Raw genomic sequence first — 18,008 nt, 5'->3', positions numbered from 1 at the left:
ACATTATATTAAATAAGAAATATTTGCAATAAAGTCATAACAATTACAGGTAAGAGTTCAGTGCTCCAAAATTGCTGTAATTGTTAGCCACCTGCCATTGTTATCTGCAATGACAAACACAGAACTGAAATTCATGTATTTACCATGCAACTGATTATGAAACCTGATTACTGCACTTCTGAACAAGCCTGTTCTGTCTTGCAGCAGTACAGTTTTAGGTAGGAGGTGTGAGAGGAGGAAGAAAAAATATTTTTAAGTAATCTATGTATAAAATCTCAACTGATATTGACTGGTAACTAGTAGACTAATTAAAACGCACCTGTAAACCAAGTTTTTCTTTGCTGAGAAAAAGCAAAGCAAAAAGCAAGTGTCATAAAATAAGATTTTTAAGAACTTTGATCTTAAACAACAACTAATCCAAACATTTTTCTGATGATTTTGATGGTTCTTGTGACATCTTGAAAATATGATAAATCGATACTTAATTGTATTTGTAATATGTATCCTTTCATGACTGACTTCTCCAAGAAACAATTAGAAAAAATATTACCTAAGAATATCAATTTTTAGTTGTTATTCTGGTATTCACTTTATAAGCTAAAATGCAATTTCAAATATGAATCTAACAACTGCCAACATAAATAGTTTGCTTTTCATTCCACTCACTAGTCTTAAAAAATTGTTTCTCAGTATTTGTAAACTTCTCAGGCAGCTATAAGGAAGCTTAGGTTAATTCTAAAGGACTGCAGTTCTTAACCACAGTTAAAACTGAAAAAATTTTAGAGGTGGTTGTGAGCTAAACTAGAAACTGTAGCAGGAGATAGTGATGCTCAGTTGTACTGTGTCTTGACAGATACTCTGTGGATCGACACACTGACCTTGACAGAGTATTCAACATCTATTCAGGAAATGGATCCTTATTCATCTCAAAGCCACTTGACCGGGAAGAAACTCCCTGGCACAACATCACTGTCATAGCAACTGAAATGAGTAAGTTGGAGATCATTTATCTTGGTAGAACTGAGGAAAGACAAATTTTACAATATCTATGATATATCTTGTTTTGTTAGTTCTGCTCTTATTAAGATATTATCAATAGCCAGAGTATCTTTAAACGCACATCTAGAAGTTCAATTTAATACTTCAGGACTATCTTTGCCCATTTATGGAAAGACAATTAGGAGTTCTTGGGCTCAAGAAAACCATGTACATGTATATTAGTATATAACTGGTTCCCTGAGAATTCCCATCAAATAATTCGGTTCAAAGTGATGCTCTGACTTTATTGTAAGGTAAGTGTTTGGAAAGATCCTTGGGAAAAAAAGATGCGCATGAGAGAAATATAGCACATTTTCAGAATTAGCACTTTAAACAGGGGAAGAAATTATGCTTTACCTCAATTGCTTGAACTTATTGCAGAAAATGGCTTAATTTGAAGCCAGGACTAGAGGAAATTCTTTCTTCTCCAAGTCTGAAGAAAACCCTGGCCCTGAGTATTTCATCTGGATTCTTTACTGTTCTGTTGGACCCTTTTAAAAGACTGGATGTCTATTTTTTTTTTTCCCACCAACTGATAACAGTCATCAGAGGGGAAAAAGAGACACTGATTCTGGCGAACAACTTTTCTTCCTTCCTTCATCCTCCCTATAGATTCCCCAGGGAGTTATGTGCTTAACAGTTTGGGACTCAGCCAATATGGACAGATTAATTATATCTCCATCTTCTGAAAGACTGATGCTCACCCTCATAAATATTTTTTTATTGTTTGGTCAAATTATGGTCTCCATTTTTGATGTGTGTACTGTGAGATTCATCTCCAGTGAGAGCTTGCCCCTGGATATCAAAATATATAATCCAGTGGATGATAAAATCTACATATCTCCTTTTTTTGGTTTGGGCATTTTTTACATCTTGGTTAGAAAAGACAAATTTGGTTTGCTGGTTTTGAGGTCTTTTTTGTGTTGTTGTTGACTGACACTGTTTAACTTCTTTACCGACTTGAACAAGTTAATGTTCTTGACAGCTTGCTATCAGGAAATAGCTTTTGCAATGAATAATTTACTGATGTATGGAATGCAAGTCAATAATATCTCAGTGACCTCTTTTTAGTATAAATCAATTTATAAACTTGCTATTATTTCAAAACATGTATACTAAAATAGAATAATTTATATCAAATATAAATAGTACTTTTATGCATATAGGATGTATGTCAGCACAACATAAGATATAATTGGTTTAGTATAATCAAAACAAAACATTTATAATGTCTATTGGAAAAAATATATTGGATAATTTCAGGTCTTTTCATAGACATAGACTGTAAAGCTTTCTATTGTAATATAAATAATTTTCTTGTTTCAGATAACCCTAAGCAAAGCAGCCAGATACCTGTCTTCATCCGGATTTTAGACATAAATGATCATGCACCAGTATTTTCCAAATACTATGAAACATTTGTTTGTGAAAATGCAAAAGCAGGACAGGTAAACAAATACTTATGTTACTGAAGAACTTCTAATGAAACTATCGTGGAATGCCACCATGAAGATTTCAACATATCTTAATTCGAACAACTGCAAACCAACCCAGTCTCTTTATTCCCTACCTTCTACACAAGCTACCAATTGATTCAAAAAAGTGGGAGATAAAACTATTTTACCCTAGTATAATAACATATCATATAATTAAAAATTGTACTTTAAGGGTTTTTTCATTCCAAATATCAAAAAATATTTTTCAGAACTATTTATGCATAATGCTACAAAACCCCTTATATTGTTTGATAATTACATTTATTTATGGATTTTTTTTCAAAACCTTAGTTAAGGTAACCACACCTTCAAGTACACAAAGCAGGAATATCTTTTATTATGCTTCAGTAAAGATGTGAAAAATAAACTGTAATGCAACTCTTTCCATTGTAAGTTTAACTTCAGTTTGGAATTGGGTTGAATTTGGTCAAAGTTCATGTATATCTTTTTCTAAACTATCTGTCTCGGCATGATCTAAAAAGACAATAAGTATTGTAGAGAAATTAAAGTGATAATTTTGAACTGAGAAAAGAGGCAGATCAACAGAACAAAGAGCCAGGATATTACAGAAATCTTTTAATATTACTGCCATTACAATGAACACTTATTTGTGTTAAAGCCAGTCAGCCTTTCAGTTTTAAATCCTTTGGAGAAGGGTGTAAGTTTTGCTGATTTTTAATTCTGAATTTACCAAAGAATTGGATATAATAGCAGATTGGGTACCTCAAGGTTGTCTTTCAAGCATGGGCCAAAGTCCGTAGACTCTCAATAGATGCATTTTTGAGTAGAAAGAAAGTCTTGAGATCATTATTATCACTAGCACAAATCAGAGTGGGTTCCTACTGTAGTGGAGAAAGGCCAGGGTGGTATTCTAAACACATCTTAGGTCTGTCCTTGTGCATCATTGTTTTTATGCTGACATCATCCAACTGATGTCACTGAAAGTATATGGAATGGCTCAGAATGTGGGATATTTCTTTTATCCTTATAGCATAGTGACCATACAACACTCAAAAGCTTTACAGGGCTGGGGCATGTGGATACCCATCAGGAAGCATGCTCATCATTTACTTTGCTTTTTGTCCAGTGTCATATTCAACACTGTCAAGGGGCTGCACTAAAAGTAGTATAGATGGTGTCTGAGATGAGTCTGGAATTTCAGGTCTTGCAGAACTCTAGACAGAGCAAGAAAATGACATTTTCCAGTTGCAATTCAAATGATGTTTTACGAATGGTTTAACTTAAATAAAAAAAAAAGAAAAAAGAGAGAGACCAAAAAATGGAGAAAAAGAGGATACAGGGGATTGTTGTAGTTGCATTCAATTCTACTTATTGTTTGTTCATTGCACCTAATACTGGAATTTAGGTAAGTAGGTTAGAAAGACAGAGAATACTTTGAGTGAAATCACTTGGCTTTGGAGAGGTACTTGACCATTCTTTTAACGATTTTTTTCAATAAAGTCTTACCAGTTTTCATGCAAATGACATAAATAGAGTCAGGAGAGAGAGGATGTGCATATCAAAGGCATTAAGGAATTAAAACAGTAGAAAAAATTATTTGAAAAATTAACAAAAAACATTTTTCAAAATAACTAGGGTTTATGGTGTCTTAACCAGAGACATAAATTGTCACATAAGAATACAGTTCAAGCCTTATAGAATGAGAATGATTTTCCTAAATTTCCATTTATTGTACCCTCATAGTTTTGTTTTATGATTTATAAGTTGTTTTTCCAGGTGGAATGCATTCAGATGATTCTAGCCATTAATTTCAAACAGCTGCCATATCAACAAATTCTACCTGTAAAAAAAAAAATAAATCTCTTTGAACAAGGTGAAATTCAGACAAATAAATCATAAAATTTCATTATAATAACTGATAAAAAGGTGAGCCATGCACTTTAATTACATAACAGAAAGAAAGGTTCCAAAGCTTACAAATGAAAATTTCATTGAAATTAATCATGTGCAATTTTATCAGCCAGCAAACACAGGTTTTGCCATATATTTAAACCAAGTTTAATCCAGGCATACTGCTTGTCAATTTCCTTAACCCAGTCTCCATCTAGCATACTCGAGGAAATATCTATTTACATATAAAATTTCGTTTACCTTTCTGGTAAATTCTGTGCTTTCCTAACCATAGAGGTGACAGAGGCCCATTAGGTAGGCATATTGATGTTCAGAACTCCTTTATATCGAGCATACTAATGTAATCTCAGGATTTATTTTCTTTAATTGAAAAAAATCACAAAAATACTGCAAAGAGAGTGTGCACAATGTGTAGCTGTAAGGCATCTAGACTGTTCTGTCTCTTAACAATTGGATTCCTTAAGACAGGCATCTGAGTTCGATCTGGACATTTAGATATAGTTGACTTAGTATTTCAGAAAATAAATTAACTTTTGTATGTAAGACTACTTTTATTTTGGTGTCTAAAAATAGCGATGAATATAAACATACAAACTTGATTATTTTGGCCTAGGATGCTAAGTTCCAGATTGCTCATGTCACTCATGTTTAGCAGTCCCCCTAGAATACAATAAAGATATAGGATCATGCTGTGTCCATTTAGTACTAGTCCTCCTTATTTTAACAATCACCTAAAGCAGCTGTCTTACTAGAATCATTATTGTTTCTTCACACGTCATAGCAGTGCTTCTTCCTCTGGTGCCCGTAGCAGGAAAAACAGACTGAAAAGATAAATGCATTTAGCTAATTTTTCAAATTTCCTTTATTTAAATCAGGCCCAGCTATTAATCACACCACTCTCTAAATCTCAGGTACACCAGTAATCAATCAAAATGATCAACTATTGCTCTCTGCCATAAAGTGGCATTACTCATTCTCAACATCAGCTGATAGCAGAGGCTGCATTTGTTGTTTTTCAGGTAGCTTTAGGAGGGCCAGAGGAAGAAAACATTCTGGGTTCTCTCCTTTTCCCTGCTACTCTTTTGTCTCCAAAAAAAAATGCTATGACTGGGGAGAAACATTGTCACTAGAGGTGCGTAAATAGCTACATTCATTAGGCTGGAACAGATTTGTCACCATGCAAGTGATGGCTAATACACAGGCTAAAGAGAAGTATGCTGCAGCCTTCCTTTGAAACAGTTTAGAAATCCTTAATCCTTTGATGGCATGCTAGAACCCCAGGGACTGTTGTGGGGAAGGCTCTGATATAAGTTTTCTCATGCTCTTGTCAGGGAATTAATTGGGTCTTTTTTGCTGGATTAGAGGATGAGTCCTCTCCATGGAAACCGGGAAGATTTACTTGAAAAGGAGACTGATTTAACTGAACAAGTTGCTAGAAACAATTTAGCTAATTTCAACACCCCTCAGTAATAGTATTTAAGAAAATAACCTGTGTCACTTCTTTTGATCTGACACTATATTTTCCTGCCATACAGGGGCTCTTAGACATCAGAATAGGGAAAGAGTTTGCTTTCTCCTGAGAGAGCTGGCAGATTTTTCTCTTCATTAGTCTTCATACCCTCTTTTTTTTTTCAGATGGAGCAGAAGGAGATCACATTTTCACACGGCCTTTGCTAATTATCAGTTATGAGTTGTTGCTCCATTGTAGCTGCCTTCTCTAGGTAGACACGTATTGGTTTCATTTAGTGAGAGACCCATGCTAACGTCTTTTTTTTTGAAGTAAGAACTGGAGCTCAAGGGAGAATTTTCCAACTTCTGGTTAAGCATTCAGTTCTGCTTCAGCACTGCCAACATATTTGTGGAACAGAGCCAAGACTTGAAAACCAAACTGTTTTGTTAAGCATTCAGACATTTTAGAACTGCATAAAGCATCAAGCAAAGGTTTATTCTGCCACACGTGTGATATTTGTTAGCACTATACAGATATGCAAAATTGTGCCTTAACATGTGTTGACTTGAAAACCAAACTGTTTTGCATTACCAAATTCTACAAAAATCTTTATCCCACGCACTTGCACTGTGCTGTGTTATTAATACATTCAAGATTAGTGAGAGATTTGCCCTAAGAGATCATACAGGCAGGAAAAGAGTTAAGAGCAAGAAAGTTTAGGATAAATGCAAATTTGTTCCTTAACCATTCCCTCAAAACATTTCCACACTACTACGTTCCGATGCCTGCAAAAGCACGGTCTCTCTCACAATATGTTTTTTCACAGTTTATTGCAGACAAAGCAGTGAGGTCTTTTCAGATTCCTTGAGATATATTTGTAGCACAAAGCAAGTTCAATAAATTTAAAAAATGACAGGGCCAGTGCTGTGAGATCCAGGGTTTGTTCTGCCCTCTCTTATACCACTTCTGAAAAAAGTGTCAGACAAAACCAAACAGCAAAATATCCCAAATATTCTTCTCTCCAGTGCCTGGTGATACTTTTAAAGTTCTATCTCAGAAGCAGCTGAAAGTAGATAAATGACATTTGAGAATTTCTCTGTTGTACAATATCTAGGTTTAACTAAGAGCATAATAAAACAAGAACAAAAGCCCAACTGATTCAAGTGGATTGAAGGTCTACCCCTCTGCATATCTATAATCATGTTCAAGAAACAACAAAATTCAGCAGCTTAACAACGTATGTCTCCAGTGGTCTTACTTCTCTGAGACTGGGAATCTGATTTTCATGCTATATGACAATTACATTCTTTTAAAACTTCTACCAAAACAGACCATCTTTAAATTCCCATGAAAATTACATTATTTCTCATTGTCCTTTTTACAATGAGTTTTAAAAGAATGAATTTAAAAAAAAAAAAAAAAAAAGTTTAAAAGTATGACGGCAACCGCTGATATGCTGCTGTTTTAAAAAGAAGCACCAGCAGATTACATGACATACATTGTATTTGTCTCAAATCTTGTTTTATTAGTAGGAATTTTCAATCAGCAAATACATCTGTCCACCCATAGACCTCATCTTGTTCAGCTTTCTCCAATGGCCCTTTCAAGAATCTTTCTGAAGCATGTTGCTGCATTTTTAAATTTTGAACCCTGAATCCAATGTGCAACTGTACTTTATTCATATGACATGCCAAGCTAGCACAGCCTGAAAAGCCCATCTTAGAAGTGGCTAGCTGATGCTGACCACTACACTGTTAAACAATGCACTACTAGTTTAATGTTTATTTCACTGTTTCCTGTATTCCTTTTAGAGGCAGTCCCAAGACTGAACCCAGCCCAAGTCTCCTGCTTGTGCAATTCTCTGTGTCCACAGGTGCAGCCTCAGAAACAGTAAGGGCATGCTCTGAAGCACACAGGGACCCTTGTTATTTCAGAATGCCCCCACCTAACATTTATTCCCTTTCTATCTTTAAAACAGCTTAAAGAATACTGAAGAGCAGGCTTCATCTAGGGATGTACCAGATATGCATAAGGAATCTGTTACTGGACAATTTGGTCTACTCCAATAATTTTTTCAAAGATGAGTATGAATAACTAAAACATAGCCCAAACATAAGCTACAATCACAATTTTGTCCGTGTTGTAAGTCATGGCCTTAAAAATACAGTATGCAGGAGAAAAACCAACCAACCATCCAAAAGCTAGAAAGCAAACACCACCTGCACACCCCCAAACCAGTATATAATTAAACCATTTCCATATTTGACAAAATTATGCCAATGGAAAATAAGTCCAACCCCCTTAACAGAATCTCTGGCTTGATCATGAATGAAATTCTTCAAGAAATTTTTCCAATGGGAGTAATTCTTCATTTGCAACTCATCTTATATTGTAGAGCTGTTACAACCAGTTTGTCCTGAGTGCAAAAGAGAAAACTCTATATAAATACCTAAGTTTAAATTTTCAGTACCCTCAAAAACAAATGACCCCTAAAAACTTGAACTTTCTCAATATGATCTACTCAGCTAAGAGACTATTACTGAACATGTGAAGTGCACAACCCTCAAAATAATGACAATAATACTACATTTCCCAAATTGTGCTCATTCACATGGGAAACTATGGAAGAAAGAAAAAAAAAAGGGGATTTGTTTTTCTCTAAGCCTGATATGATCTAAATATGTTTGAGTAAAGGCAATTTCTTGAAATAATTCTTCCCTTATAAAGTTTACAGTGTCAGAGATATTTCTCTGAATGCCTGGTGAAAAGGGATCATAACTCAATGTCCATAACTGATTCAAGAGGGAAGAATATATTTCCAACATGAAAGTAAAAAATGTACATTAAATGGTACTATTTTTTTTTCATGTAACTGTAATACTTAAGAAGAACCACATCTCTTTCATTTCTGCAGTGATTGTCCTTAACATCATTCTTTTTTTATTTACAGCTGTATAAGTGGGAAAAAAAAATAATCCTTAATTAGATAACATTTCTTATTTTCTTTTACTTATTCATCATTTGGAAAAATTCACCTGCAATCATTTTCTTATTGCTCTTCTATTCTCCAATCTTTCCTTTGGGAAGAACAGCTGGTTCTCAATTTATGCAGCCAATAGTTAGAACAGGTAATAAGCTTGAGGGTTTTGTTTGTTTGGTTATTTCTTTCCTTCTTCTCAGTAAATTTTGAATGTAATTAGATTTTGTTTATGCCTGCTATTATTCTCCTCCATGTCAGTAGCACATAAAGGGAATCAAATACAGATCCTACAAACATCCCACTGATTACATCTCAAAAAGCCTTAAGATACACAACTGCTATTTCTGGTAGCTATGATATCAGGATGTTTTCTCCTTGAGTTTTTCAGCAAGTGATTGTTCAAACATTGTCACTCATTTACCTCTCTGATACTTTAATAATTTTTCATTTTTTTTCAAATGTGTAAAAATGTGAGAGAAAAAAATTCTCATTTCAATTTGGTATTTTAGTCCTATCAGATTTTTTTTTCTTTTTTAGCAATGTTAAATTTTTGCATTAAAAAATGCAAAACCAAAATCAAGCACTATCCTTGTCTAGCTCTCTGTATTGCTGCTCTCTGTACTACTACTCTCAGAGGCAGATTACAGCAAAGACAAATGCAATGGGACATTGGAGAAAATGTCATATATACTGAAAAGTCTACTTTGCCATAAACAGCAATTTGGCTAATCTTGGGGAACAAATAAAAATTTAAAATATGTAAAATAAATCTAAAGAGCAACAATCATCAGATGCTTGGAAAAAATTAAGAAACCTTCATATGTAGATATTATTCTAATCATATTTAGAAAAACTGCATAATCCTGCCTTCAGTATAGTCACATCTTCTTGTACATGGCTGATAGTCACAAATTACCCTTCAAGACCTTAATATGCCACAATTATTTTTTTAATAACAACTTAATATTATTAGCTTTAATAAAAGTATTCTAAGATTAATTAGAAAATAAGAAGGCCAAATACTCATTGTGCAGCACAGGATTAGCAGCAGCAGTGTTCTGAATGAAACAGTAAGAAAAAAAAAAATCCATATTTTTGGTAGCCCTGTAACTATGTTTCTCTAATACAGAATTTCATCCTGAGTGATGCTGGACACCCTCCAAAATTTAACTGTATCTTCAAGTCCCACTCAAGCTGATGCTCAGAGAAAGTACATAAGGGAAAGCCGTTCTTGATTGCTACAGAGCTTAAAAATTGTATTACTTGTCAATTACTGTATTTCTTGAAGAAGCCATGCTGCACTTCCCCTGGAAATATCTGAAAAACAAGGCTTGAAGTCTTTGATAACAAGTAGCTTTGATGTCTGTGGAATTTCAAGGCACCCTACAAGGAAATACTCAAAACCTCAAGACAGGCACTGACTTTCGCACGCCTTTGAAAGAAAGAAGCCTGCTGAGATCTTTTTGCCTTAAAATTTAGGTGTCATAGGAACTCAGCTGTACAGCAGCATCCTCAGCTGAAGCTTATTCCCATTCTTATGCCACCAGCCTTTGTCATATTGTGATTGAATGCAAAGCTGTCTTTGTAAGTCAAGGTGCAGTGTGGTCACTCTCTAGTGCAATACCCACTAAGGAGTGCAAAGGACATAGCAGTCATTTATATGTCTCACTGGAGTTACTACATGCAATCTGGTATGGTGTTATCTGCTGCAAGTCATTTCACAAATCACAGCTATTCCCAGATATTTCCCTTCTCAGTTCTGCAGCTGTTTTTCATAGCCTCACCAAGTCAAATTGCTAGCATGTATGTGTGTCTACATATACATAAATACATATCCCTACACATTTTGATGCAACAGGAGAGCCTGTGTAATCTAGAACTACTGATGAAGCCTCTTTTTTTTAGTCCACTCTACTCTGACCATATGATGGTATCATCATCACTAGTTCCCAGCTGAGTGGCCTTTTTAGGGCAGCTATAAGGCTCCACAGCCAGAGGTTTCAATTTAGGAGGGAGTAAAGCATCTCTTTTTATTACCTCAGGAGAACCAAGCATCCTGCCAGTGCAGTACGCTAATTTATTGCGAAGAGCAGATGAGGTAGACTGGGAATTAGACAGACTTAACAACTGGTTTATACACTGCTCCGTGTCATTGCTACATGAAGCCACAGGAGGTTTATGGCTTATTCACAAGGGCAATTGTTTCTGTATCACTGCAATATACTGAGTAAAAACCAAAGTACAGCACTGTCTTGCAGTAAAACTGGTCCCTTTTTCATCCTCCTTTATGTGTTTAAACAATAAAACAACAGTTGGCTTATTGTAACCTCTGCTGTGTTTATGTGGGGTAAATTTGGCTTAGGATATCAGTTTGTGTCTTCAGACAGAGATTCACTGAATTTTTACTGGACATGAAAATCAGAGATCTTATTTCAAGTCCTAGATTTCTAAAATACCATGAAATATTGTTTTGTTTTTTTTTTTTTATAGCTAATACAAACTGTGAGTGCAGTTGACAAAGACGATCCCCCTCGAGGACATAGATTTTTCTTTGAGCTGGTGCCAGAATTTGCTGTTCATCCAAACTTCTCCATTGTAGACAACAAAGGTAACTGCACACCAGTACAATCCTCCTCCTTGCCCCAGCCCTAATACCACATAACACTTCATCTAGAAACATTTACTGATTTATGCTTTTCTGTTCTAGATAACACAGCAGGAATTATGACTAGAAGAAATGGATACAGCCGTAGTAAGATGAGTACCTATTTCCTGCCAATCATAATATTTGACAATGACTACCCAATCCAGAGCAGCACTGGCACGCTGACAATTCGAGTGTGTGCCTGTGACAGCTGGGGGAACATGCAGTCCTGCAACACTGAGGCCTTGCTCTTCCCTGCTGGACTCAGCACAGGGGCACTGGTTGCCATTCTCCTCTGCATCATCATCCTGCTGGGTAAGTTTTGTGACAAGATGTTTAATTGACTAAGCAAAGGTCTGGTCAGTCCTAGACCCCTGTTATTCTTTAACTTTAATTTAGACACGGGACTTCTCGTAGCTGAGTGACAAGTTTTTCAGTGATAAAAAAATATCAATTATACTAGTTGTTTAATCATTAATTATTTGTGATTTTTATACTCAGGAAATAGCTCAAGAGTATAGAAGAGAAATCTTCAATTGCTTGCAAGTGGTAGAGAGAGCAGCTGATTAAATAAAGTGAGCACAGAAGTTAGATGTATGTTTGGAGACATAAGGTGATATATGAAGAAAATAGAATAAATGCTAGCTCATAACCTGGTGTAAGAACATAAAACCTGCAACTTGCATGTTTTGCTTACAAGAGAAGTGCCTCCTTAAAAGTTCCATCATCTCTACATTCCAGTCAAAACCTGTGGAAAACCTCCTTCCCTTTCCACCTATCCTAGCAAAAACAGATTGCTACAGGAACAGTGGCAAAGATTGTAGGTGTCAGTTCATATAATTCTAAGGCGATCACTTTTTTTCAGCTTTTAGACTGGACTCAAACTGCCTCTGGTAAATATTCAGAAGACCACAGAGGGCAGTAGGAGGAAGGCAATGTGTAGGAACTACACCTGTATTGCTGATCACAGGGAAGCAAGGCTACTTATCTCTAACAAACTGATTAAACATACTGGACATTGCCCAGAAACAGTCTGAGCAGCAGAACTTGAAAGATACCATTTCCAGCAGGCAATTATGTTTCAGATGCTGCCAGATCTGGCTCTACACCTTACATAGTTCTTAACACCATGTCAGCAGGCTCCTAGTCTTCAGAGCCTTCTTTCATGTCTCAACAAAGACCATGAAATGTGTACCAGGAAAAACATAGCCTTACTCACTCACTAGGAAAACATCACTCTGATGGGCTGCAGTGCTTCGGCACATAAACATTGAACTGAAAACAAAAATCAAATTGTGCCTTAGGACCATGACAGCACATGAGACTGAGAACAGACTCAGGGACCAGTGCTATGCCCTGTGCAAAACAAGTGTGACCACTTCGTGTCTCTTTGAACAGACCCCACTGTACTTAGTCCTTACAGTCCTATCTGTACTCCAGTACAGATACAGCTGAAGCCAGAGTAGCATAAGAGTGAAGAGTATCTAAACAAAATTGTTAGTCTACTGCTGGTGTGATTCTTGGCACCTTATTTAGTTGTTCAACAAGATGTAGGATGTTAGAATAGTAGACTAGTGTCAACATGCCTGAAGTAGGAGAGATATATCTAAGTACCTGGCTGTGAAAGACAGATCTTAATCTTTCAGTGATCTAGCCTACTGTTGTATATGAAGCAGCATATGTAAGTGGGCTATTATTTGTCTAGCATCAAGAAAATATGAAAAGAATGGTTCCTGTACAGATACAAAACCTGCAAGTAAAACAGATGAGCTTTTACACTCACAGGATTGTGCCATGACATGTGGAAGATCTGAAATACCCCCTCCCTACCCTCAGCATGTCCAGTCTTCCCTTTTATTTGACAGTACTCACATCAATCAAAATAAAAACTTTGCCTCCTAAGACTCAGCAAAAGTGCTCAGCACTGCTATGTCTCATTTGCAGGTAACCTTGTTGGCCTCTCCTATTTACTCCAGATGTTGGGGCTACAGACAGATTTTTCAATGTATTCAAGCATTGAATTCCTACTGAAATCAATAGCATTTAGGCACCAGCATGTATTTACAAACCTAAACTTCAGTATTTCATCTTCCTCTGAAGAAGTTCACTTCTGTGTCAATCCTTACCTCTCCAGAAGTAAGAGTTATTCAACTAACATTCCTTAAACTAGGGGGATCATGTTTTAAAAAGGAAATATTTAGTATCAAAGGCTGGATTTCAATTCTTGCAGTCATTGAAGCCAAAAATAGTTTTGTCAATAATATTAATAGCTGATGGTCTTCAGGTTCTTATATGTCAGAAGGACAAGTAGATCCTGTTTTCAAAGGTGACTTGGCACTTAGGAATACCTTAATTACTAGCTTTCAAGAATGCAAATTACTTTTGACAAGGAGATTCAACTACACTTGATGAAATCGCTCTTAGTGACTGCCAGGAAGGTGGTACTTCACAAAACTAAAATCAAAGTCAAACCCTAGTAGGATGATATATTTTAAGACGTCATCTGCTTTTCAACTTCATCTTAAGCATACATTTATTTCAAATAAATATTTTAATAATTGCTCCCACAGTTTTAAGAAACAAGTTTTTGACTGCTATAAAATCATTAATATTTTTTTCCATATCAACTTCAACTTGGAGATAGCTTTTATCCCTATTTTTCCCAGTAAAAATCCCATTCCAGACTTAAAAATTTTCCAGTTCAAGTTATTGCAAAATATTTTATTTTTTCAATTTCAAACTTCTAATTTCTTCAATCATCTTTTGTTTCCTTTCAGTATTAGTTGTCTTGTTTACAGCCCTCAAGAGACAGAGGAAGAAAGAACCCTTGATCATCTCAAAGGACGATGTTCGGGACAACATTGTTACCTACAATGATGAAGGAGGTGGGGAAGAAGACACCCAGGCTTTTGACATTGGCACACTGAGAAATCCAGAAGCAAGGGAAGAAAGTAAGATGAGAAGGGATGTTATCCCAGAAACTATATTTCAGATAAGACGGACTGCACCTCTTTGGGAAAACATTGATGTCCAAGATTTTATTCACAGAAGGTTAAAGGAAAATGATTTAGACCCAGCTGCCCCTCCTTATGATTCACTAGCAACGTATGCTTATGAAGGAAATGATTCCATAGCAAATTCACTCAGCTCCCTGGAATCACTTACTACGGAGGGCAACCAAGACTACGATTACCTCAGCGACTGGGGCCCTCGATTTAAAAAACTGGCAGATATGTATGGTGGAGAGGACAGTGATAGAGACTGAAAAAGTAATCTGTGACCTGGTCAGTGTTAGTGGAATTCATGTCTATGTTACTAGATAAAGTGATCTACTCTCACTTGGGAATAAAAAAATTTACAAAAAAATAAATGTTGTCTTAGTAAGGGTTTGCTTAATCAGTAAGTCAACGTGAATGAATATGAATGATTTAGATTTTAAAAAATCTATAATTCATCCTCTTTGCCTAGGAACCTCTGATGAAAGGTTTTTATTGACAATGAAAAGACAATAAAAGGCTTTTTGTGCCTTTAATAATGAGATGGAAACTTGATTTTTTTCTTTTTAATTGCTTTGCGTTACCTTTCCTACTACCTGGGACATTGTGCACCTGCATTGTAACATAGTCTCAAAAATATACTTTAAAAAATATTAATGTTACTGCCATATTTATTGAGTTAAAGAATGTCTGTGTGCTGATTCATCATGATATTTTTATATATGTATATTTATATTTTTGTATTTTTATTAAATAAATTAGTATTTATAAAAACAATACTCACGTACTTTATTAATTATAAGGCACTGTCCAATCTTTCTGAAAAATGAAGCTTCATATTGTGAAATAATTAATTTTTTAAATGCATCTTCTTATATTGGATTAGTGGTTGAAATGTACTGTGCAAGAACAATATGGAGAGAGTGCTCTTTAATGGGAATGCAGTGTAGAAAAAAGAAAAGTTATATTGAAAAAGTGATTATAAATAAATGATTTGCAATGTGTATTCCTATATGGCATAATAATATAGTTTCATAGTGAAACTTGCTCCCACACACCTTCTTATATGAAGTAACCAGAGAGAGGATTTAACAGATATATGCCTGGGGATTTAAGGAACCATGAAGGTTTGTTTATTCTTGTAGATATGAAAACTATTTTGTAATATTTTTAATGGAATAATTAAGCAAACATCAATAATGAAAAGAAGCCTTTTGTATTCTAATCTTATTTTGGGTTTTGAGGCAATTAGACAAATCAGACATGTTACTAATAGGGTTTTTTTTTAAGTCAAAGTGAGCCAAGCAGTAAAACAAAGTCCAACTAATATTTTGTCAATGTTCTCTTTCTTCAACAAAGTGCATACATTTGCATATTTTCTAAAGCCTTAATGACAATCTTCAAGTATATATATGTGTTTAAAATCCATTTTCTGGATCAGTTTTTATGCAATGCACATTTTTTTTTGAAAGCACAGGATAGGAGGAATTTACATAAATCACGTGTCTAACTTGAAAAGTTGCAATGGTTTCTATGCATGCATTTAAAAAAAGGAACACAACAAAACAAACCTCAAATGTATGAAAAAGAATCAAAATTGTTAATAATACAGGATGTACAGTATCCATAGCATTTTCATTTTTAATATCAACATTAGGGAAAACCAAGTGCATATAGATTTCCAAAATGATAATGTTTTAAGGTTTTCACTAGATTACTTAGTTATTTTTCAGACCTTTTCAAAAAGAAAATTAAGATGCAGATTAGCAATATAATGTGGATCACTGAGACACATATCTCTTACCAAAAAGATAATAAAGAGGTCACACACAAGGTCACTTCACCCAGACAGAGGACCACATGCCTGCCTAATGTTTTCCTTTCTACAATGTTGACTTTCATACTATTTGTCTAAAATATCTTTGCTATTATTTATTTCATCTCTCTACCATATTCTTCTGTCTTCCCCAGTGATGCATCTCAAGTTTTCTGACACTGAACTACTTTTGGGGGTGAGGCATGTATGTGAGTGTGAGGGGATTGGGATTGCAAATAAACGCCTGACACAGCCCACTGTGAGCTGTGTATGGGATATGCAAACCTACATGGCAACCAAAAAATTTAAGTGACACAAAAAATTCAAAATAACCCGCAGCCATGTGGCAGCCATGTACATGATCTGATGTAATAACAAGATATTGGTGTATAGCTCAGTGGTTTAAAAATGCATATTTCTTTTTTATATCTTTTGAACGTCAGAAGAGAAATGACCAGGTCAAAAAAACACTTGTGACTGCTAAGGGCCAAGATAAACTTACTCACTCCTGAGGAAATACTGTGGGATTTAGTCATCATTCCAAACAGACTTAAATTGATTTTGAATGTGCTCTCCACAGGGTTAAGAGCAAATAAGCTGAAAAAAAAATTGTGAAAAGGAGTGTCTTGGGTTCAGCAGTAGCAGTCATGTTTCTCCTTCTTGGTAGCTGGTGTAGTGCAGTGTTTTGACTTTCAGCTCAGGAACAGAGCTGATAGCAATGTTTTGGTTTGGCCAAGGACTTTGTGAGCCTCATGCTCTGCCAGGGAGGAGGGGAAGCCAGGAGGAAGCAGAGACAGGACACCTGACCCAAACTGACCAAAGAGGTATTCCATACCACAGCACGTCATGCCCGGGAGGCAACTGGGAGTTAGCCGGAAGGGCTGAGAGACTGCAGGGGTTGGAGGAGGTATCAGTTGGAGCTTGGTCGGGCTTGGGGGGCGAGTTATCGGTCAGCTGGTGCTGAGGTGTTGTATTCTCTTCCCTTGTTATTTCCTTTATCATTGTTATTATTGGTGGTAGCAGTAGTGATTTGTGTTATACCTTAGTTACTAAACTGTTCTTATCTCAACCTGTGGGAGTTGCATTCTTTTCGATTCTCCTCTCCATCCCTCCGAGAGCAGGGGGAGGGCAAGAAAGGGGGGGAAGTGAGCGAACGAATTACCTGACTGGGTTTAAACCACAACAAGGAGCAAAAATGATCACTGAAATATTCTAAGTGAATTTTCCAAGAAAAAAGAAAACAACCCAAAAGTAAATCCACTCCATCTCAAAGTCAGGGTTAAAAAAAAAAAAAAAAAAAAAGAAAAAAAAAAGGAGGAATAGATGAACTTGTTGGGTTTTAATATTTACGTATTTTATATTTCTTTTCACTTTAAATGATTTTTTCTTAACATCCTCAGAGTTACAAGCTTATCCAGACAAACTGTCTTATCAGTAAAAAATAATGCTGGAAACAATCTCCCACAAAAGGTTCCATCTTTCAATGAAATGCTGAAACAGACTCATTACACTAGGTTAAACGACTTAAGTGCAATGACCACCATACACAAAGATGCCTATTTTTTTTGTCATTTCATAAAATGGTTGTTTTCAGAATAGATGAGCCTGCAGTGCCTTTTCTTATGCATTCATGACAGCAGGCATTAACGCCTTCTGCTCTACCAAAAGCATTTCAATGTCTAATGGTCTAACATACACTGAAAGTTGCATTTTGAA

General features: G+C 35.6%; 1 protein-coding gene across 3 annotated transcripts in view; it reads left to right on the top strand.

Annotated features, from left to right (window-relative positions):
* Positions 1-15,253, top strand: part of CDH9 (cadherin 9) — a 95,683-nt gene extending 80,430 nt beyond the window's left edge. For all 3 annotated transcript variants that reach the window (XM_062617700.1, XM_062617702.1, XM_062617701.1), the window contains 5 exons: positions 854-990; positions 2,365-2,486; positions 11,327-11,444; positions 11,544-11,795; positions 14,258-15,253. In XM_062617700.1, the coding sequence (XP_062473684.1) occupies positions 854-990; positions 2,365-2,486; positions 11,327-11,444; positions 11,544-11,795; positions 14,258-14,745 (1,117 nt within the window). In that variant the 3' untranslated portion in view covers positions 14,746-15,253. The remainder of the gene's footprint in view (positions 1-853; positions 991-2,364; positions 2,487-11,326; positions 11,445-11,543; positions 11,796-14,257) is intronic.
* The last annotated feature ends 2,755 nt before the right edge of the window (positions 15,254-18,008 follow it).

This window comes from Pezoporus occidentalis, unplaced genomic scaffold (assembly GCF_034315485.1).
Source record: "Pezoporus occidentalis ecotype Australia unplaced genomic scaffold, CSIRO_AGI_Poc_V1 ctg2, whole genome shotgun sequence".
Taxonomy (NCBI): domain Eukaryota; kingdom Metazoa; phylum Chordata; class Aves; order Psittaciformes; family Psittacidae; genus Pezoporus; species Pezoporus occidentalis.
This window is presented reverse-complemented; position numbering and strand designations above follow the sequence as displayed.